Raw genomic sequence first — 22770 nt, 5'->3', positions numbered from 1 at the left:
CCCAGAGGAAAAATATGGGTGCCTGTCGAATACAACGGCAAGAAAATATGGAAATTGTATCTCTACATACTGCAAAATGGTGGACCACCGTTATTGGGACGTGAATGGATCAGGAAGATAAGCTTAGATTGGCACTCCATTCATGCAATGACGGTGGACGGAAAAAAAGACGACGTCACTCCTGGACGATTGTCAACAATCTTAGCTAATGCCAAAGAGGTATTTCAACAAGAACTGGGCACGCTTAAAGGCGTAACCGCCTCGATAAAAAAGAGAATGCAATTCCCAAGTTTTTCAAAGCAAGACCGGTACCATATGCAATTCGCCCAGCCGTCGAGGCAGAGCTGGAGAATCTGGAGAAGGCAGGCGTGTTGTCTAAGGTCGACTGGAGCGAGTGGGCGACACCCATCGTTCCTGTCATGAAGAAAACGTTAAGCAATAAGTCTGAGGAGCCAAGGAAGGTTCGCATCTGTGGGGATTTCAAGGCGACGGTGAACCCAGTCCTTCACACATACAATATCCTCTTCCAAGGATAGAAGACATCTTCGCCTCACTGTATGGAGGGAAGCGTTTTACAAAAATTGACCTAGCACAAGCATATTTGCAGATGGAGGTTGAAGAATCCTCTAGGAAGTATCTCACGATAAACACTCACAAAGGTCTTTACCAGTATCATCGATTGGTATTCGGAGTAGCATCGGCTCCGGCGATATGGCAAAGAGCGATGGAACAAGTCCTGCAAGGGATTCCGGGGACTCAGTGTTGCTTGGACGACATCCTAGCGACAGGTGGTGAAGATGACAGTGAACACCTCAACAACCTAGAACAGGTGCTCACTAGACTACGGGAACATGGGCTAAGAGCCAACCGCCCCAAGTGCGAGTTTTTTAAGAAACAGATATCGTATTGTGGCCACGTGATTGATGAAGAGGGGTTACACAAATCCCCTGACAAAATTGAAGCGGTTGTTAAGGCCCCAGCGCCTGAAAATGTGTCGCAACTGAGGTCATTCCTCGGATTGGTGAATTACTACCGTAAGTTTTTGCCAAATTTGTCGACAATTCTGCACCCACTGAACGCCCTGCTACGAACGGGAGTAGCATGGAAATGGAGCAATGATTGTAAGCGGGCCTTTCAGAAGAGTAAGGACTTAATCACTTCAAGAGAAGTATTGGCTCACTACAACCCAGCACTGCCGATTAGACTGGCGTGTGATGCGTCTCCCTACGGCATTGGGGCGGTACTGTCACATAAATTCCTTGATGGTTTAGAGAGGCCGATAACTTTTGCGTCACGCTCGTTAACTTCTGCCGAGCGTAACTACGCCCAGATTGACAGAGAGGCCCTCAGCCTGGTGTGGGGGGTGAAGAAGTTCAATCACTACCTGCACGGTCAAAAATTTACTCTACTAACCGATCATCAACCTCTTGTCTCCATTTTCAACCCTCAGGAGGGCGTACCGATAATGACAGCACAACGGCTGCAGAGGTGGTCCCCTTTCCTAGGGGCACACCAACATGACATCGAGTACAAAGGAACTAAACAGCATGGGAATGCTGATGGATTGTCACACCTACCGTTGCCGACGGTGGAAGAAGACGACCTTGCAGTGGATCCAATGGAGTTATTCCACTCGACCATAGTCGAATGTCTCCGTGACGAATGCAAACATAGAAAAGGAAACACGGAATGACCCGACACTATCACGGGTCTATGATTTAACGGTGAAGGGGTGGCCAGCACATGGCGAACCACTGCTGCCAGCATTCCCGCCGAGAACAGCTGTCAGTGTGCAGAGGAACCTTGATGTGTGGATCCAGAGTAGTAATTCCACCTAAGTTGACGGATAGAGTGCTCAATGAGCTTCAGGAGGGTCATCTGGGTGGGGTAAAAATGAAGAACTTAGCCAGAGCGTTTGTGTGGTGGCCGGGAATCGATCGAGAAATCGAAGAGATGACCAAGAGCTGTGCAGGATGCCAGATGGTCCAAAACGCCCCACCACAAGCTCCTCTGCATCCATGGGAGTGGCCCTCATCTCCATGGCAAAGGGTGCACATTGATTTTGCTGGTCCCTTCATGGACTCGATGTTTTTAGTTGCGGTGGATGCACAAAGTGGCCAGAGGTAATAAAAATGTCCTCAACCACCACGGAAAAAACTCACAGTCTTACGAACCATATTCGCCAGGAATGGGCTGCCTGAACAGATTTGCTCTGACAATGGACCACAGTTTGTTTCTGAAGTGTTCTGGAGGTTCTTAAAGAACAATGGTGTTAAGCATTACACATCTGCCCCATATCATCCATCCACTAATGGATTGGCCGAGAGGTTTGTTCAAACATTCAAGAAGGCTATCAAGGCAATGTGTAATGAAGATATACCCCTACAACACAAGGTGGATAACTTCTTGTTTGCCTACCGGAATGCAACACATGCGGTTACCAACCAAACTCCAGCCATGATGTTCTTCAATCAAAGACTACGATGCCGCTTGGATTTGGTTAAGCCAAACGTCCGAAGAGATGTGGAGAACAGGCAGTTTCAGAATATGAATGAAAGGCCGACCAGGAGTTTTAAGATAGGTCAACTAGTTTTGGCCCGGGACTACCGCACTGAGAAATGGCAGCCAGGAACGATTTGTACACGGCAAGGACCTCTCATGTATACCGTGGACGTTGGAGAGAGCATTGTAAGACGCCATGCTGACCAGATTCTAGAGTCACTGGAAAACGTCAACTCCACACCACGATCTGATACACCTGGAAATGAAATCGACGTACCAATTGCAGCTACCACAGAATCGGTGATATTGGAAGCAGATGAACCAAACAACGACATTGATCCCGACTCAACCTTGCCAGAAGAACCAGATACCCCAAAGAGGCGTTATCCAGACAGAATCAGGAAGCCTCCTCAAAGACTGAACTTATAATTGCTTAAACTTAACCAATGTATCTAGCAACCGTAATTGTGATTGTAATTAGTTATCATTTTGTTAAATGAATGTTATCATTTAGTTGTTAAATGAATGTTATGTACTGTTTATCTAAAAGGGGAGGAATTGTTGTGTATGTACCTTTAAGAGAATAACTGGTCTCAGACTGCAGTACCGGCAGTGACCACCCCTGTATAAAAGGCGCTAGTGAGCCTCTGTGTTTTCAGTTTCCCGATTGACTTCAATCAGTAAAGACTTGTTTTGTTCAACTCCTGCTGTCCATGTCTCAATCATTCACAGACATAATACTATCTAGGCCCCTCATAATTTTGTACACAATCAGGTCCCCCCTCAGCCTTCTCTGCTCCAAGGAAAACAACCCCAGCCTGTCCAGTCTCTCTTCATAGCTGAAGCGCTCCAGCCCAGGTAACATCCTGGTGAATCTCCTCTGCACCCGCTCCAATGCAATCACATCCTTCCTATAGTGTGGCAACCAGAACTGCACACAGTATTCCAGCTGTGGCCTAACTAGCATTTTATACAGCTCCATCATAACCTCCCTGCTATTATATTCTATGCCTCAGCTAATGAAGGCAAGTATCCCATATGCCTTCTTAACCACCTTATCTACCTGTCCTGCTGCCTTCAGGGATCTATGTACATGCACACCAAGGTCACTCTGATCCTCTGTCCTACCTATGGTCCTACCATTCATTCATTGTGTATTCCTTGACTTGTTAGTCCTCCCAAAATGCATCACCTCACACTTTTCAGGGTTAAATTCCATTTGCCACTGTTCTGCCCATCTGACCAACCCGTCTAGATCGTCCTGTAGCCTGAGGCTTCCCTACTCACTATTTACCACTCCACCAATTTTCGTGTCATCTGCAAACTTACTGATCATACCTCCTACATTCATATCTAAATCATTAATGTACACTACAAACCACAAAGGACCCAGCACCGATCCCTGCGGTACACCACTGGACACAGGCTTCCAGTCACAAAAACAACCTTCGACCATCACCCTCTGCCTCCTGCCACTAAGCCAATTTTGGATCCAATCTGCCAAATTGCCCTGGATCCCATGGGCTCTTACCTTCTTGACCTGTCTCCCATGCGGGACTTTGTCAAAAGCTTTACTGAAGTCCATGTAGACTACATCAACTGCACTACCCTCATCCACACACCTAGTCACCCCCTCGAAAAATTCAATCAAATTGGTTAGACATGATCGCCCCCCTGAAAAAGCCATGCTGGCTATCGTTGATTAATCCTTGCCTCTCCAAGTGGAGACTAATTATGTCCCTCAGAACTTTTTCCAATAATTTCCCTGCCACTGGTGCAAGGCTCACTGGCCTGCAATTCCCTGGTTTATCCCTACTACCCTTCTTGAATAATGGTACTACGTTAGCTGACCTCCAGTCCTCTGGCACCTCCCCTGTGGCCAGAGAGGTTCTGAAAATTTGTGTCAGAGCCCCTGCAATCTCCTCCCTTGCCTCACACAGGAGCCTGGGATACATTTCGTCTGGGCCTGGGGATTTATCCACTTTTAAGCCCGCTAAAACCGCTAGCACCTCCTCCCTCTCAATACTAACTTGTTCAAGTATATCACAATCTCACTGCCTGATTTCTATGCCTACATCGTCCTTCGCCATAGTGAACACAAGATGCTAAATATTCATTTATTAAAACTTCACCCACATCTTCCGGCTCTACACACAGATTGCCACTTTGGTCCCTAATGGGCCCTACTCTTTCCCTGGTTATCCTCTTGCCCTTAATATACTTAGAAAACACCTTGGGATTTTCCTTTATTTTGCCCGCCAGTGTTTTTTCATGCCCCCTCTTTGTTCTCCTAATTTCTTTAAGTACCCCTCTGTACTTCCTATACTCCTCTAGGGCTTCCACTGTTTTTAGTCCTTTGTATCTGCCAAAAGTCTCCCTTTTTTTCCCTAATCCATTCTCTTATATCCTTTGACATCAAGGGTTCCCTGGGCTTGTTGGTCCCAACCTTGACCTTTATGGGAACATGTTGGCATTGTACTCTCTCTATTTCCTTTCTGAAAGTCTCCCACTGCTCTGATGTGGATGTTCCTACAAGTAGCTGATCCCAGTCCACTTTGGCCAGATCCTGCCTTATATTAAAATCAGCCTTCCCCCAATTTAGAACCTTTATTTCCGATCCATCTTTGTCCTTCTCCATGACTACCTTAAACTACATGACCTATCCATCAGAAAACCATGCTGAATCTTTGATAAGATCATACTTGTCCAAGTGCTCAGTAACTCATGTTCCAGTAACTTCCCCCACAATTGACATTAAACAGATAGGTCTATAGTACTGTAATCTGGTTTCTCGCTCCTTCCGTCCTTACAATGGAAATTTTCAAATGTAAATTCAATCTAAAAAAAAGGCACAATTCCTGAATCTAGAGCACTTGCAAAATTATAACTAATGCATTTATAATTTCTTTATTACTTCTGGGGTGGAAACCGTAAGATCCTGGAGATGTGTGTATCTTAAACCCCAATATTTTCTCCATTAACATTTTAAAAAACTTAGAATAAATCCAGAAAACCTCCTCCCTCCCGAATGGTGCAGTGCGTCCAACTGACTCTCAAGCTGTGCAACTTTCTGCTCGAGGAGTGTAACCTTCATACATATATATTCATCCTGCATGGCACGCGAGTCCAGGCAGGTTCACATCATGCATGCCATACGTATCACTCTAGACTCTGATCCTATCATAATTATTTATCTATTTAACCCAAGAGATTTTTTTTTAGTTTATTGAATTGTTATTTACTCACTAATTAAATTTTTTTTAGAGTATCTTTTGGAATTAAAACACCAACATTCTTCTTTTGCCCTAGCAGAACATTTGGAAAAAAATTGGTACAACAATAGAATTTGGAACATACCTGATTAATTCTAAATAAAAAAAGTGTTCCTTTGAATTAGGGCAAATGTTTAAGGAATTAAGTGTAGAAGTCATGCTTATTACTTTAGAATAGCAAGAGGCAGTTGGAAAGCCAAATATATTGTAGCAATGCTCATATTATAGGTAGGCCTTCTAGTTTGCAGCATTTTTTCCCCGTAAATTTTAAAAAAGCGTCAACTGCAAGCAAACATATAATTGTTTTGTTTTCTTTACCCAAAATGTAAGAAAAGATCAGATTTAAATCAGTGACAGTTGTGGAAGCAAGAAATTATCAAATAAATACTAACACCTAGAATAGACTGCATGAAGAACGTGCTAAAAAGGAATTGAGACAGGCACCATTAGGTGTTTCCCAGGGCCTCCGCATGGAATATTTCTACAATCTGCGTAAAAAAAGGAGGCATTTAAATACGCGCTTTGCATTGAAACGTGCGCGCACAGAGGCTAACTATAGCCGTTGATTGAAGAGCAAGATTAGATATCCTCAATGCACAAAACTGAACGGGTTACTGCACACATCCCCAAATCTCTCTAAGAGAGGTAAACCATTGAAAACAAATTAGATTAGAATTTCAAAGTGTTGGTTAAAGAGGAGATTAACACAATAGTAAGGAAGGATATTAGCTCTGATGATGTGGAATCTGTATGGGCAAAGCTGTGAAATATCAAGGGGCAGAAAACGTTAATGGGAGTTGTATACTGACCCCCAAACAGTAATGCGGAGGTTGGGAATGGCATTAAACGGGAAATTAGAGACGCGTGCAATAAAGGCACAGCAGTTATCATGGGTGACTTTAATCTACATATAGATTGGGCTAACCAAATTAGTAACAATACTGTGGAGGAGGAATTCCTGGAGTGTATACAGGATGGTTTCCTGGACCAATATGTCGAGGAACCAACTAGAGATCAGGCCATCTTAGACTGGGTATTATGTAATGAGAAAAGATTAATTAGCAATCTTGTTGTGCGAGGCCCCTTGGGGCGGAGCGATCATAATATGATCGAATTCTTCATTAAGATGGAGAGTGAAGTACTTGACTCAGACTAGGGTCCTGAATTTAAATAAAGGAAACTACGATGGTACAAGGCGCGAGTTGGGTAAGATTTATTAGGGAATGTTACTCAAAGGGTTGACGGTGGATAGGCAATGGCAAACATTTAAAGATCGCATGGATGAACTACAGAATTTGTTCATCCCGGTTTGGCATAAAAAAACAAAAAAGGTGACTCAACCGTGGCTAACAAGGGAAATTAGGGATAGCATTAGATCCAAGGAGAGGACATATAAAATTTGGCCAGAAAAAGCAGCAAACCTGAGGATTGGGAGCAGTTTAGGATTCAACAAAGGGATTCATTAACAGGGGGAAAATAGATTATGAGAGTAAGCTTGCAGGGAACATAAAAACTGACTGTAAAAGCTTCTATAGATATGTGAAGAGAAAAATATTGAAGTCAAGCGTAGGTCCCTTGCAGTCAGAATCAGGGGAATTTATAATGGGGAACAAAGAAATGGCAGACCAATTAAATACATACTTTGGTTCTGTCTTCACAAAGGAGGACACAAATAATCTCCCAGAGATGTCGGGGAACATAGGGTCTAATGAGAGGGAGGAATTGAATGAAATCAGTATTTGTAGGGAAATGGTGTTAGGGAAATTGACGGGATTGAAGGCCGATAAATCTCCAGGGCCTGATAATCTACATCCTAGGGTACTTAAGGAAGTGGCCCTAGAAATAGTAGATGCATTGCTGGTCATCTTCCAAAATTCGATATACTCTGGAACAGTACCCATGGATTGGAGGGTAGCTAATGTAACCCCACTATTTTAAAAGAGTAGTAGAGAGAAAATGGGGAATTATAAGGCTGACATCGGTAGTGGGGAAAATGCTAGAGTCCATTATAAAAGATGTAATAGCAGAGCACTTGAAAACAGTGACAGGGTCGGACAAAGTCAACATGGATTTACAAAAGGTAAATCATGCTTGACTAATCTACTGGAATTTTTTGAGGATGTAACTGGTAGAATAGATAAGGGAGAACCAGTGGATGTGGTGTATTTGGACTTTCAGAAGGCTTGCGATAAGGCCCCGCATAAGAGATTAGCTTGTAAAGTTAAAGCACATGGGATTGGGGGTAAGGTACTGTCTTGGATAGAGAACTGGTTGGCAGACGGGAAGCAAAGAGTTGGAATAAACGGTTCTTTTTCCGAGTGGCAGGCAATGACTAGTGGGGTACCGCAGGGATCGGTGCTAGGACCCCAGCTATTCACAATATATATATATATATATACTAGATGTAATATCTCCAAGTTTGCAGATGACACAAACCTGGGTGGGCGTGTGCGCTGTGAGGAGGATGCAGAGAAACTCCAGTACGATTTGGACAGGTTGGGTGATTATACTGCATTTGCCATGCATCTGCCCAATGTGGATAAATGCGAGGTTATCCACTTCGCTGGCCAAAACATGAAGACAGATTATTATCTGAACAGCAATAGATTGGGAAAAGGGGAAGTGCAACAAAACCTGGGTTTCCTTGTGCACCAGTCGCTGAAGGTAAGCATGCAGGTGCAGCAGGCGGTTAAGAAGGCAAATGGTATGTTGGCCTTCATAGCGAGAGGATTTGAGTCCAGGAGCAAGGATGTCTTGCTGCAGTTGTACAGGGCCTTGGTGAGACCGCACCTTGAGTATCGTGTGCAGTTTTGCTCGCCTTATCTGAGGAACAATGTTCTTGCCATGGAAAGAGTGCAGCGGATTCACCAGACTGATACCTGGGATGGCAGGAATGACATATGAGGAGAGATTGGGTCGATTAGGCTTATATTCGCTAGAGTTTAGAAGAATGAGAGGGGATCTCATTGAAACGTATAAAATTCTAACAGGACTAGACAGACTAGATGCAGGAAGGATGTTCCTGATGGCGGGGGAGTCCAGAACCAGGGGTCACAATCTAAGGATAAGGGGTAAGCCATTTAGGACAGAGAGTGGTGAACCTGTGGAATTCTCTGTCACACAGGGCAGTTGAGGCCAATTCATTAAATATATTCAAGAAGGAGTCGGATATATTTCTTGAGGATAAAGGGATCAAGGGATATGGGGAGAAGGCAGGGACCGGGTACTGAATTTGGATGATCAGCCGTGATCTCATTAAATGGCGGAGAAGGCTCGAGGGGCTGAATGGCCTACTCCTATCTATGTTTCAAATGTTTTACATCTGATGTTAGTTTAGAAATTAATCTTTGGAATACAAGAAACTTTCGATTTACCGGCACCTAAATAACCGGAAATCTCAGTTACCCGGCAAAATTCAGGAGTAGGTTCAAGTAAGTTTTATTACTTGCCTTCCTCGATCTGTTGCTGTGCAAGGGTGTGGCTGCAGCTGTTGCTAAGCTACAGAGGCGCTTGGAACTTGTGGCCATTGTTCTGAACCTGTTGCTAAGCAACAGGGTTTGTTGCTTTATACGGAGCTGTCAGCTCCGTATCTTTTACTATAGCTTTTGGTTATCTGGAATTTTTGATGAACTGGCACCACGTCGGTCCCGTATAAAAAAAAGTTTCCTGTACAAGATTTTTACTACAAAATGTGAAAAACAAGTTGCAAGTTCAGTCGCCTATTTAATGACTCACCTTGTCAAGTTTCAGTTTATCAACATCAAGGAGGAAAGGATTCATTAATTTCTCGCCAACAACCTTTAGAGCTGTACCTAGCGCTTCAAAGGCAGCATCCCTCACCTCAAGTGCAGAATCATTAATTTGCTGTAAAGAATTAGATTGCATTAGTCTTGTAGGCTCACTAATCTTTCGAATTAAAACATTCCATTTGTTTGCTTAACCAAACAATTACAGCAAGGTTTTGAAACAACAACTTGTATTTATATAGCACCTTTAACATAGTAAAACGTCCCAAGGCGCTTCACAGGAGCATTATAAGACAAAAATTTGACACCGAGCCACATAAGGAGAAATTAGGGCAGATGACAAAGAGGTAGGTTTTAAGGAGCGTCTTAAAAGGAGCAACGATAGGTAGAGGTTTAGGCAGGGAATTCCAGAGCAGAGGGCCTCGGCAACAGAAGGCACGGCCACCAATGGTTGAGCAATTATAATCAGGGATGCTCAAGGGGCCAGAATTCGAGGAGCGCAGATATCTCGGCGGGGGGGGGGGGAGGTCGTGAAGCTGTTGGAAATTAGAGATAGGGCGGGCAGAGGTCACGGAGGGATTTGAAAACAAGGATGAGAATTTTGAAAATCGAGGCGTTGCTTAACCGGGAGCCAACGTAGGTCAGTGAGCACAGGGGTGATGGGTGAACGGGACTTGGTGCGAGTTAGCACACAGGCAGCCGGAAACACAGAAATTCAAAACCACATATCTGACGGTGTAGATCCATAAGCATCACAATCCTCACTTACGTACCTTAAGCAATGCAGCACAAAGTGGTTTTAAAAGACCTTTTGGCAATGCGGAGGGAGTACAGCAACGGAAACTTCTTGCCAAGAAAAGTGATGCTTGTTGCTTGATTGATGGGTTTTTGTTATCCATTACAGCCAGCACATCCTCACTTAGGTTCTGTAATGTGGTCTGAATCGAAGCATCGTTAAATAATTACTTATTACTGCAATTAAATTCTTAAAAACCCATTTTAGTAGAATATTTCTCTCATCTCAAATTTGAATGGAATTTGGTGAACAGAATACCTTTTACTAGCACCAAGTATAGTAATTTCAATAATGCAGACAGCACTACATTTAGTGTTAGAGTTCTGCTCTAATATAGACACCAGCTGTAAACTTTGAAAATTAAGTTAAACGACCTATGAAAATTATGATGGTGCAAATGCAATGGACAAGTGATTTCACTATGCTAGCAAAACTTGAATGTCATGATCACCGTACTGTAGGAATTTTTGGATTTGTAAAGCTACTGATACTGGAATGAAGATGACACTTTCTGTGTAAGTGGACCTTTGAAGTTTGGATTTTTAGGGGTTGAATCTATGCTCAAGGTGGACACACAAGTGTTAGACAGAGCCCATTTTTCATTTAGAGTCATGATCAAGCACTTCAAGGTCAATTAGCACATTAGAGCAAGGTGCTAATTGATCCAAATTCTGAAAAAGCACCCTACTGCATAGGCATAATATTTTCCACATTAGTCATGCTTGTTGCCTTAAATTGGTAATTACAGTTCTAAATTAGAATTGCACTGAAACGACCCAACTCTTTTTAATAAAACTTTCAATCCCAATCTAGGCTAGCTCCAAATAACACTGCACAGAAGTATAATTTTTTTTTAAATTTGGGACAATATCAAGTACATAATGGAGAAGAAGTCTATGACTAAGAGAATCCAGTTAGCCAGTTAATGTTGCAGTGACACCCAATTGGACAGCCATAACTAATGTTGCCTTTAATGCCCTTGGGGAGGAGCGATCATAATATGATAGAATTCTTCATTTAAATGGAGAGTGAAGTAGTTGACTCAGAAACTAGGGTCCTGAATTTAAATAAAGGAACTACGATGGTATGAGGCACGAGTTGGCTAGGATGGATTGACAGTGGATAGGCAATGGCAAACATTTAAAGATCGCATGGATGAACTACAGAATTTTTTCATCCCTGTTTGGCATAGGTGACTCAACCATAGCTAACAAGAGAAATTAGGTATAAGATCCAAGGATGTAACTGGTAGAATAGATAAGGGAGAACCAGTGGATGTGATGTATTTGGACTTTCAGAACGCTTTCGATAAGGTCCCGCATAAGAGATTAGCGTGTAAAGTTAAAGCACATGGGACTGGGGGTAAGGTATTGACTTGGGTACTGGTTGGCAGACAGGAAGCAAAGAGTTGGAATAAACGGATCTTTTTCCGAGTGGCAGGCAGTGACTAGTGAGGTACCGCAGGGATTGGTGCAAGGGGCCCCAGCTATTCACAATATATATTAATGATCTAGACGAGGGAACTAGATGTAATATCTCCAAGTTTGCAGACAACACAAAGCTGGGTGGGCGTGTGTGCTGTGAGGAGGATGCCGAGAAACTCCAGGATGATTTGGACAGGTTGGGTGATTATATGTGGATAAATGCGAGGTTATCCACTTCGGTGGCAAAAACAGGGAGACAGATTATTATCTGAACGGCAATAGATTGGGAGAAGGGGAAGTGCAACGAGGCCTGGGTGTCCTTGTGCACCAGTCGCTGAAGGTAAGCATGCGGGTGCAGCAGGCGGTTAAGAAGGCAAATGGTATGTTGGCCTTCATAGTGAGAGGATGAGAGTACAGGAGCAAGGATGTCTTGCTGCAGTTGTACAGGGCCTTGGCGAGACCACACCTTGAGTATTGTGTGCAGTTTTGGTCGCCTTATTTGAGGAAGGATGTTCTTGCCATGGAGAGTGTGCAGCGAAGATTCACCAGACTGATTCCTGGGATGGCAGGAATGATATATGAGAGATTGGATCGATTAGGATATGGGGAGAAAGCAGGAACAGGGTACTGAATTTGGATGATCTCATTAAATGGCGGAACAGGCTCGAGGGGCCGAATGGCCTACTCCTATCTATGTTAATTTGTTGGGTGCGCGGTCCCTTTAAGGGGCTGCGCTGCCCATTCAAGATGCAGCACATGCACTGTATTTCCCATTTAAAAGCCGGTGAGCCTGCTATGAGGGAGCTCCAGTGCACTGCACGGCCCTGCAACTTAAAGGGAACAATGGCCATACCCAAAGCCTTTTTTTTGGTGGGGGGGGGGGGGGAGAAAAGAGGGGGTTGCAGAGAAAGCAAACAGTCACATTTTTCAGAAAGTTTGGGATCAACCAAAAGATAAGTTCTACAGACACTATTATATGCTATATTTTAGCATCAAACTGTAATATACATTTTGTCTAATTTGCCACTGAAATGATCAATTTTTAAACATTTTGCCACAAGCGCTTCAAAAGCAAAATTCCAAACGAGTACCAATTCTGAGCTTACTGTGAGAAAAACAGCATCAATAGCTTCTTGCAAAGCCTGAACTACTTGAGGTTTCTTCTCTTTAAACTTTTCCAGAAGCGTTGACACCACCTGAAAAGATTGAATAAATCCATATAATACACAACTCAGAGGTTTTGAACTATGAACATTAGTAATAAAAAGTTTCTTTTTTTTTTTAAATAATGCAACTTAAAATGAATCAAATGCATCATTTTGAGCCAGTAAGGTTCCAAATTCAATTCTGGATTTATATGGAGTCAGCTGATCTCAACCAATGTGGCAGGAGGGACACTAGGGTGAAGAGGAGGAGGCACAGTAGATTTGGTGGGGATGGGTGGAAGGAAAGTCAGTCACAAGATCAATTCCTAATCTCTATCTGACTGGAAAATGCATGTTCAGATGGATATTAAAGATCCCATGGCACTATACAAAGAGCAGGAAACTCTTCTAGGGTCCTAACCAACATTCCTCCATCAAACATCATCAGAAACAGATTAATACGCCATAGAACTCAATGCCACTCATCAGCATCTTTCTCAATCCTAAGGAATCAGCAATAAAACTCACTTTGTACAGTAGCATAACAAGCAAGCAAAATTCCAGTGTACATTTTCTACATGTAACAAAGTTAATATTTGTTCATTAGTTCCACATTATTTGAAACTTACATGTGTAGCATAGGACTGGAACTTCTTCCGGAGTCCAGTAGCTAGACCAGCAAGACATTTTGCACCCAGAGCCACAAGCAGTACATTGGAGTCCTTTCCAATAACCTAGAAGGGAGAGTTCAAATTAAAAAAAACTTCAGTATTCAGAACTGTACAAGACAATATATTTACTAGCAAGCATGATTACTTCTAACCCAAGATGAAAATACCTCTCCCAGGAGATTAGATGGCTGATTGGGAGGTGGGGCATCATGGTGTGCATAAATTGCACCATGACTGTATGGGGCAAGCTTAATGGACCAGCTGGGACTTGCCCGGTCTTTTATTTTCATACGTTCGTATTTGAGGGATCACATTTGAAAAGCTTATCCTACTGATCCGCATGGGTCACAAATGGTTGAAAGAGTAACAATGGACAGAGGTCCTGATACCTTAAATCTGCACTTTTTAGAAATATGCAGTAATGCAGTGAACAGATATAGGGAAAACTCCATGTTGTAGCTTTGTTGATATACTCAAAATTGAAGCTAAGTCTGTCCAGGAGGTAAAAGCGCAGTGTCGAGTGGCCCTTGGCCAAGCTTAAAAGACAGTGTGCAACAGGCACCAATAGGGAATGCAAACGACCATCCATTTAGTTTGACTCTATTGGGAGATGGACGCACTTATCATTGAGCAATAAGCCAGAAACTTACCCACAATGCCCAGCATCAGTGAACGTACCCACAATGCCTAGGCTCAGTGAACTTACCCACAAGGAGACACCAGGAGCGGAGAATAAAGCAGCGGGGGGAAACAGCGCCGACCTGATTGGAGACATCAGGAGCGGCGGAACCGTCGACAATTTCCCCAAAAAACGAAGAGTGACGTCACAGGACAGCAGGTAGATGATTGGTTGGAGAGTATTAAGGTTTCTTTTCCTCTCTAACCTAGGATAGTGTTTTAAACTAGGTGCGGGAAACTATAACTTTATTAAATTTATAGCTTAACTAGTTAAACTATAATATAACTATAAATAGTCGTTGAATAAAGACTAATAAAATAAAATAAGGCTAGTCTAAGATATGGCATGGCAGGTTGTGTGTCTGGACTGCAGTATGTGGGAGTTTGTGGACAGCGACAGTCCCGAGCAAACACATCTGCAGGAGATGTCTTCATCTCAAATCTCTCCGGCTCAGAGTAACGGAGCTGGAGTGAGAGTTGGAGACACACCGACACAAGGGAGGGGGAGGAATTTCTGGACAGGTTTACCCAAAATATATTCACACCGCAGAGGAAATCAAATTCAGGAAGGGGAGGGTGTGACTGTTAGGGAGCCGGGTAGCGGGTCGAGAAGGAGGTCCCGCAGACACTGGTCCTGTCCAATAGGTACCGGGGTGCTCTATAATTAGGGGGAAAGATAGCGTCCTCTGCAGCCATGAACGAGAATCCCAAAGGGTGTGTTGCCTTCCGGTACCAGGGTAACAGATATCTCATGGCAGCTAGAGAGGAACTTGGAAAGGGAGGGGCTAAATCCAGTTGTCATGGTTCATGTTGGATAGGCTCGAAATTAAAAAGCAGGACCTCGAGGGTAACAATCTCTGGGTTACTGCCCGAGCCACGTGCAAATTGGCATAGAAGGAAGGAAGCGCAAAAGCAAGAAAGATGAGACAGGCTCCACCTGAACCGGGATGGGACCCATATCCTAGTGGAAAGGGTAAATAGGGAGGTGGCAAAGGCTTTAAACTAGTAAGGAGGAGGGAGGGATCTACAAGAAACGTAAGCAGCCTAAATATAAACAAAACAGGAAAAGTGAGCTTTGGAAAGAATAACGTAAGGGAGGACATTGACAGCAAGGGAGCAAAGAGTTATAGAACAGGAGTCTAAAAAAATGGTTAAACAAGGAGAGAAGAAATCCTATTAAAATGAGTTAAACTGTCTGTACAGCAATACAGTGTCTGAAATAAAACAGGAGAGCTGGAGGCAATCTTGCTTTGGGAGGAAACAGACATAGTAGGGATTACTGAGACATGGCTACAGAAAAATCAGGAATGGGAATTAAACATTGCAGGGTACAACATATTTAGAAAAGCTAGAGAAAGAAAAAAAAGGGAGGTGGAGTAGCTGTATTTATTAGGGATAACAATGGCAGTAGGAAAAAGGGACATGGATATCAGCAAGACAAAAACAGAATCCATATGAAAAGATAAAAGATAATAAAGGATCAATCACACTAATTAGGTGTAGTATACAGACCACCTAATAGTGGAAGGGAGGTGGAGGAAGAACTACAGACAAATTAGAGAAATTAGTAAAAACATAGGATAATAATCATAGGGGATTTCAACTACCCAGATATTAATTGGACAGAAGAGGTAGGTAAAGGGAATGGAGTTCCTACAATGTCTACAGGACTCCTTTCTAACCCAATATGTAAAAAGCCCAAGGGAGGATTCGCTATTGGATCTAGTTATGGGGAATGAACCAGAGCAGATAAGAGAAGTAAAAGTAGGGGAGCATATCGGCAATAGTGACCATAATATGCTTTAAGATGACAACAGAGAAGGACATAATGACAAAAACCAAGTTAATAGATTGGAGAAAAGCTGATTGAGGGGCTGAGAATAGAACTTGGGAAGATAAAATGAGCAACAATATTGGCAAACAACAATGTAGAACGACAATGGGAAACATTTAAAACGGTGTTCAACAGTGCAGGAAAAATATATTCCGCAAAAAGGAAACAAACTAAACACTAATGAGACTCCATGGATGAATAAAGACATAAGGAAAGGGGCATACATTAAGTACGTAGACAGCAGAGGAGTGCATGATGAGAGAGAATACGAAGGGATTAGGAGAGAAGTCAAAAAACAATTAGGAAGGCAGAGGAACTATGAAACTAAATTATCAAGGAGCATAAAACAAAATAGTAAAATATTTTACAGGCACATCAATAAAAAGGTTGGGATGGGAATAGCGCCATTAAGGGATGGACAGGACAATACCACAGGTAACGATAGGGAGATGGCAGAAATATTAAATCATTATTTCGCTTTGGTATTTACCAGGGAGATAGAACAGGTGGACAGGATATTGAATGAGGAGATGAGTAATGAGATAAATGCATTTAAAATAAAAAAGGGGATATATTAAATAAACTAATCAAACTCAAAAAGAGGATAAAACTCCTGGTCTAGATGGATTGCATCCACACATTTTAAAAGAATCTAGGGAAGAGATAGTAGAGGCATTACTATACATATTTAATAATTAGTTAGAAAAAGGTGTAGTGCCAGAAGACTGGCAGATAGCTAACGCAATACCTATATTCAAGGGGGATACAACATGACCAGGGAATTATAGACCAGTCAGCTTAACATCGGTGATAGGAAAAATAATGGAATCCCTATTAAAGGAGAGAACAGAAGAACATCTAGAAACTAAAAGTATAATAGTGAATAGTCAGCATGGGTTTCAAAAGGGAAAATCTCACTTGACCAACCTTATTGAATTTCTTGGAGGCAACAGTAGACAACGCAATTTATCTAGATTTTCAAAAGGCCTTCGATAAGGTACCCCATAATAAACTGATGAACAAGGTCAGAGAATGCGGAGTCAGGGGACAAGTAGAATGGATTGCTAGCTGGCTTCAAGACAGAAAGCAGAGAGTGGGAGTAAAGGGTAGCTATTCACAGTGGCAGAAGGTGGGTTGTGGTGTTCCACAAGGATCAGTGCTTGGATCACTGCTGTTCACAATTTACATTAATTTAAACTTTGGAATCAAAAACACAATTTCTAAATTTGCAGATGACACCAATTTTTTTTTTGGGTGGGGGGGGGGGGGGGAAAAAAGGAGAGAGAGGAGAATACTCAATACTGAGGAGGACTGCAACAAATTACAGGAGGACATTAATAAAATTGCAGGATGGGCAAATGAAGTCTAACAGACAAATGTGAGGTATTACATTTTGGTAGGAATAATAGGGAGGTCACATCACTTGGAGGGTGCAAGTCTAGGAGGGGTAGAGGAACAAGTGGATCTCGGAGTACAAATACACAAATCACTAAAAGTTGTGCCACAGGTTAGCAAGGCTATTAAAAATGCAAACCAAGCACTAGGGTTCATTTCTAGAGGGATAGAATTGAAAAGTAGTGAAGTTATGCTAAACTTGTATTGAACCTTGGTTAGACCACACTTGAGTACTGCGTGCAGTTCTGGTCGCCATATTATAAAAAGGATATAGAGGCACTGGATAGGGTGCAGAGAAGATTTACAAGGATGACACCAGAAATGCAAGGGTATACACATCAGGAAAGGATAAACAGGCTGGGTCTCTTTTCTCTTAAAAAGGCTGAAGGGTGACCTAATAGATGTCTTTAAAATTATGAACGGTTTTAATAAGAGTGGATAGAGAGAGAATGTTTCCACTTGTGGGGAAGAGCATAACTAGAGGCCATCAATGTAAGGTAGTCACCAAGAAATCCAATAGGGAATTCAGAAGAAACTTCTTTACCCAAAGAGTGGTGCAAATGTAGAACTCGCTACCACAGGGAGTGGTTGAAGCCAATAGTATAGATGCATTTAAGTGAGGAAGGTAATAGAGGGTTATGCTGATAGACTTAGATGAGGAAAGATGGGAGGAGGCTCAAGTGGAGCATAAACACTGGCAAGGACTGGCTGGGGCAAATGGCCTGTTTCTGTGCCGTATATCTTATGTAACAAAAGAAAATTAACAGACTGAAGTGCCAAATGGTATGGAGCAACACCTCCTACCACAGGTTAAAATGTGAAACTGAGCTAATATTTGTAATCCCACCACAAGAACTTCTATGCCAAATAAGGCTGCTCAACCAGCTGAAATTCACCTGGCAGAAACCAGACTTGCCAAAGAAATTTCCCCAGGATACAAAGTTGAGCTTGCAAGACCTGAAAAGGTACTGAAAAACTATTTAAAATCACTTAGAAAAAAGAGTTAAGAGTTAAAAGGGCAACCTTTGAACAAAAATGTACTAATGATTCTCACATCTGTGGGTGGACCGTAGTCCAATAAACTGTGGCTATCATGTTACTTCTCCAAAATTCATGCTCAATAACTAGAGTTCACTGGCATGGAGCCCAAGATTCTAAAATAAGTCCTTTTCTTTGCCCATAAACCAGCATGAGTGAAGGAAGTAGAAATTGTATGGGCAAGAGGTGGTTTTTGACAACAGAAATGTTAAATGTTGTACACTGAAGCACAGTTAACATTTATGCACAATTTGTCACAAGACTGAATCAAGTTTGCCACGTATAGAGTTACCTTTTTAAGTGCTCTCACAACATCTGCATAATCTCCAGATTCTAGCTTCGGGATTTTCACAAGCACCTCAAGGGCTTCCAGGGCTTCTTTCCGCTCCTGCCACTTTTTGGCCTCCTATTTTAATTAAAGGGGGAAAAAGTCACCAGTTTAGTTTGATCAGTACACAGCTAACAGCTAACATATTAAAAGTAATCAATTTGTTAAGATGTACTGATAGCCAGTTATCAATGTCAGATTGTTGTTGGATGCAGTTTGCAGTTATAACTTTCTGAACTGTTAGAACAGTTTCAAGGTTCAACACATTCAGAACTACTTGGTCCAAAAATTCCCCAGTTAGTTTAAACAAAATGCTGACACGGATTCTCTCCAACTGATCAGATATCCAATAAATTCACAAATCTCTGAACACTTTGTAATTCGCTTTTACAAGGCATTTTTTTTTTTTTTTTTTAATAATTAGTTTGAAGCAATATTCCTCAACCATAACCTATATTAAAATCACAAATAGTGACCAATAAATTTATTTAATTTCAAGCAAAGTACTGTATCTACTAACCTGCCAAATCTTTTAAAACGTATTTGCTAAGCAGACTACAACTAGACTCCATTTACAAGGTGCACATGAAAGAGAATTAGCCCCAAGTGGGAGGACACAAACAGTTCCCCAAATCTGCTCAGTCCCCAATTTGAACCACACTGTAGAGGCTGCAGCTTTCATTCCTCTGCAAAACTAGATACTCCAGGCTGAGTAGTCTTTTAACCTTTGCCTGACTTCAGGAGGAATAAAGTGCTCATAGCCCTCAAGATGAAAGAATGAGTGGAGATAAAATACTATCAATTTAGAAAAGATCAGTGATCCTCTAGTATTGCTAGATTCAATGGGGGGCAGTTGGAGAAAAAGTAGCTGCATTACAAAAAAAGTTAATGCCCTTTACAGAGTGACTAGAGTAAAAGTGTAAAACATCAATCCACAAAGAAAATACTGAACACCATCACTCTGCTGATCTCAAACTATAGAGTTTACTTGATAGATAAAATGTTTTAAATTGTAAAATACTGTAATTGTATAGATTTCTGACACTATATAAAACAGATGAATATTAGCAATAGAAACTGTAATGAAAAATACTCCCTCACATATTACTCAAACTACACTTATTAAATGATGAAGGAAGCTACAATTCTGACAATGTAGAAGTGTAGACAGCAATTTGAGTTTACTTACAATTTTATCATAGAAATCTTTAGGAAGCTTTAAAAGAATCTCAACAGGCTCTAAAAGTTCATAAGCATCCACAACAGGGGCTTCACCTTCCTCATCATCTGTGAAGAAAAGCATACGGCATCTTTACACTAAAATTTATTGCATCTTTTGATTACGTCAAATCTGTCGTCTAAGCTGCGACTGGGCCTTTTTTTTTTTTTTTTAATTCGTTCACAATGTGGGCATGCTGGCAAGGCTAGCATTTATTGCCCATCCCCAATTGCCCTCGAGAAGGTGGTGGTGAGTCACCTTCTTGAACCACTGTAGTACCGAATGGCTTGCTCGGCCATTTCAGAGAGCAACCACATTGCTGTGGGTCTGGAGTCATAGGTCAGACCAGGTAAGGACAGCAGATTTCCTTCCCCAAGGACATTAGTGAACCAGATGGGGTTTTACAACAATCTAGCAGTTTCATGGTCACCATTACTGACACTAGCTTTTTATTCCAGATTGACTTAATCAACTGAATTTAAAATTGCCCAACTGCCATGGTGGGATTTGAACTCACGTCTCTGCATCATCAGTCCGGGCCTTTGGATTACTATTCCAGTAAAATAACCACTCTGCTAGCGTACTCCATTTTAGTACTCAAGGTAATAAACTTTCTGCATTTGTTAGCCTTCCAATAGTTATCTATTTTCCTTTATTCATATTAAAGCACAAATTCTCTCTCCCCAAATCACAGCAAAAATTCTACCCACATTCCAGCAAAATTGCTCAGATACAGCTAACAAGACACTTCTCTACCCTTCCTCCACTGAAAGTGCACACCCCTAAAAAAAAGTGACCTAGCACACATACATGTACCTGCAAAAGCTCATTCTAACTCTTCTCCTTTATCAACCCAAACACAGCCCCACTTGTCACGGCAAATCTAGTGAACATCTGGCCTTGAATACACCCTCTGCCCCAACCGAAACTTCACAATTTACTACTTGGTTGTTGTCCGTTACACTTTCCGCCTCCATCTTGGTTGCATTGTCAAACAAACACGAAGTTTAGGCTGGCGCAAATGCGTAACAAGTTTTCTAAACTCTCCGACACAAATTAAAAATGCTTGGCACCCAAGCTGAATTTAGACATGCATCAGTATAAAGTTACGAGTATAAATTTAGTTTTGTTCATCACTTAGAAAATCATAACATGATTAGGCAGAGTCAACATGGTTTTATGAAAGGGAAATCATGTTTGACAAATTTTAGAGTTTTTTGAGGATGTAACTAGCAGGGTAGATAAAGGGGAACCACTGGATGTAGTATATTTGGATTTTCAGAAGGTATTCGATAAAGTAGCACACGAAAGGTTGTTACACAAGAGAAGGGCTCAAGAGCTTGGGGTAATATATTAGCATGGATGGATAGAGGGCTGGTTAACGGACAGAAAACGGAGTAGGAATAAACGAATCATTTTCAGGTTGGCAGGCTGCTACTTGTAAAGATGCCACAAGGGTCACTGCTGGGGCCTCAGCTATTTACAATTTATATTAATGACCTAGATGAAGGAACAGAGTGGAATATATCCAAGAGTGCTGATGATACAAAGCTAGGTGGGTAGAGCAGCAAGGTGGCAGATGGAGTATAATGTAGGGAAATGTGAGGTTATTCACTTGGTAGGAAGAATAGAAAAACAGAATATTTTTTAAATGGTGAGAAACTTTTAAATGTTGGTGTTCAGAGATTTGGGTGTCCTCGCATATTAAGAAAATATGCCACCTGGGACATCAAAAATAGTTTCCTCTTGGCCAAATATTTCCTTCTCCCGAATCCTATCTTTCAAAAGCAGACACTTAGGAAATGTGATTCCATAAGCAATATCCAGCTACTAGTATCCATGTGGCCTATCTTTACCTGTGAGTCTAGACTAAATGCCAGAAAGCTGTTGAGTGGAAAGCAGAGCCGGATCTGGTTTTTCCAAACATCTACATATCATGCACTTTCCAGATCGTTCCTAGATGCTATACCAGTGTAGCTTAGATTAGTGTTTTATTGACCAAATGGAACTTTTGATAAAACTGGTGCCAAGCTTCAGTTTCGTCTAGAAAAGTCAAGAACTGCAGCATGAAAGGCTTAAAAAAGATCCTGAATTTGAGCAAAATACTACATTACAACAGTGACTACACTTCAAAAAGTACTTCATTGGCTGTAAAGCACTTTGGTACATCAGGTGGTCGTGAAAGGCCCTATATAAAATGCAAGTCTTTGTTTTGTAATGAATTTACTCAGATTTTCTTTGATCAATGTACTTCACTGACCTTCTTCATCGCCACCTACTGCTTGATGCTGCTCAAACTTGCTTTTGAGATCTTGTTGAGAGCGCAAAAAACGGGTCTGTCTGGGAGCTGTAGTTGGCAATTTAACCCATTCTTCTTCAAGTTCTTTCAACTGAGGAAAAAAAATGCCTGAATTCTGATCTCCTTCAACATTGAGCTGTTGTGATGCACCAATTATAAGTGCTACTGTATAAAATTAACAAAAAATATACATGAATGCAATATACCTGCACAGAATTAATACTTTGCAGTGGTGGTCGCAAGGCATCACGAATCCACTTGTAGACTTCCACTGCCAATAATTTGGCTTCATCTCGAACCGCTTTTTCTCTAGATTCAAATAATTTTGGCAAGACCTTGACAATTGGCTTGAGTGGTACTATTTTTGAACCAAATTCACTAAAACAGAAATAGAAAAAGTTAAATTGTGTGTGTAATTATCTT

At 41.7% G+C, this 22770-nt stretch overlaps 1 protein-coding gene across 6 annotated transcripts in view; it reads right to left on the bottom strand.

The window, feature by feature from the left end:
- The window catches only part of ckap5 (cytoskeleton associated protein 5), a 147198-nt gene that overhangs the window by 100215 nt on the left and 24213 nt on the right, over positions 1 to 22770 (bottom strand). For all 6 annotated transcript variants that reach the window (XM_086008098.1, XM_086008097.1, XM_086008100.1 and 3 more), the window contains exons 5-12: positions 22554 to 22725; positions 22309 to 22438; positions 20019 to 20116; positions 18794 to 18907; positions 13515 to 13619; positions 12847 to 12936; positions 10294 to 10458; positions 9510 to 9638 (exon numbers count right to left, since the gene is read on the bottom strand). In XM_086008098.1, the coding sequence (XP_085864224.1) occupies positions 9510 to 9638; positions 10294 to 10458; positions 12847 to 12936; positions 13515 to 13619; positions 18794 to 18907; positions 20019 to 20116; positions 22309 to 22438; positions 22554 to 22725 (1003 nt within the window). The remainder of the gene's footprint in view (positions 1 to 9509; positions 9639 to 10293; positions 10459 to 12846; positions 12937 to 13514; positions 13620 to 18793; positions 18908 to 20018; positions 20117 to 22308; positions 22439 to 22553; positions 22726 to 22770) is intronic.

This window comes from Somniosus microcephalus, chromosome 15 (genome assembly GCF_052327205.1).
Source record: "Somniosus microcephalus isolate GS21.2 chromosome 15, FLI_Smic_1.0, whole genome shotgun sequence".
In the NCBI taxonomy this organism is placed as follows: Eukaryota; Metazoa; Chordata; class Chondrichthyes; order Squaliformes; family Somniosidae; genus Somniosus; species Somniosus microcephalus.
Note: the sequence above shows the minus strand (reverse complement) of the source record. Positions and strands in the feature narration are given on the sequence as shown.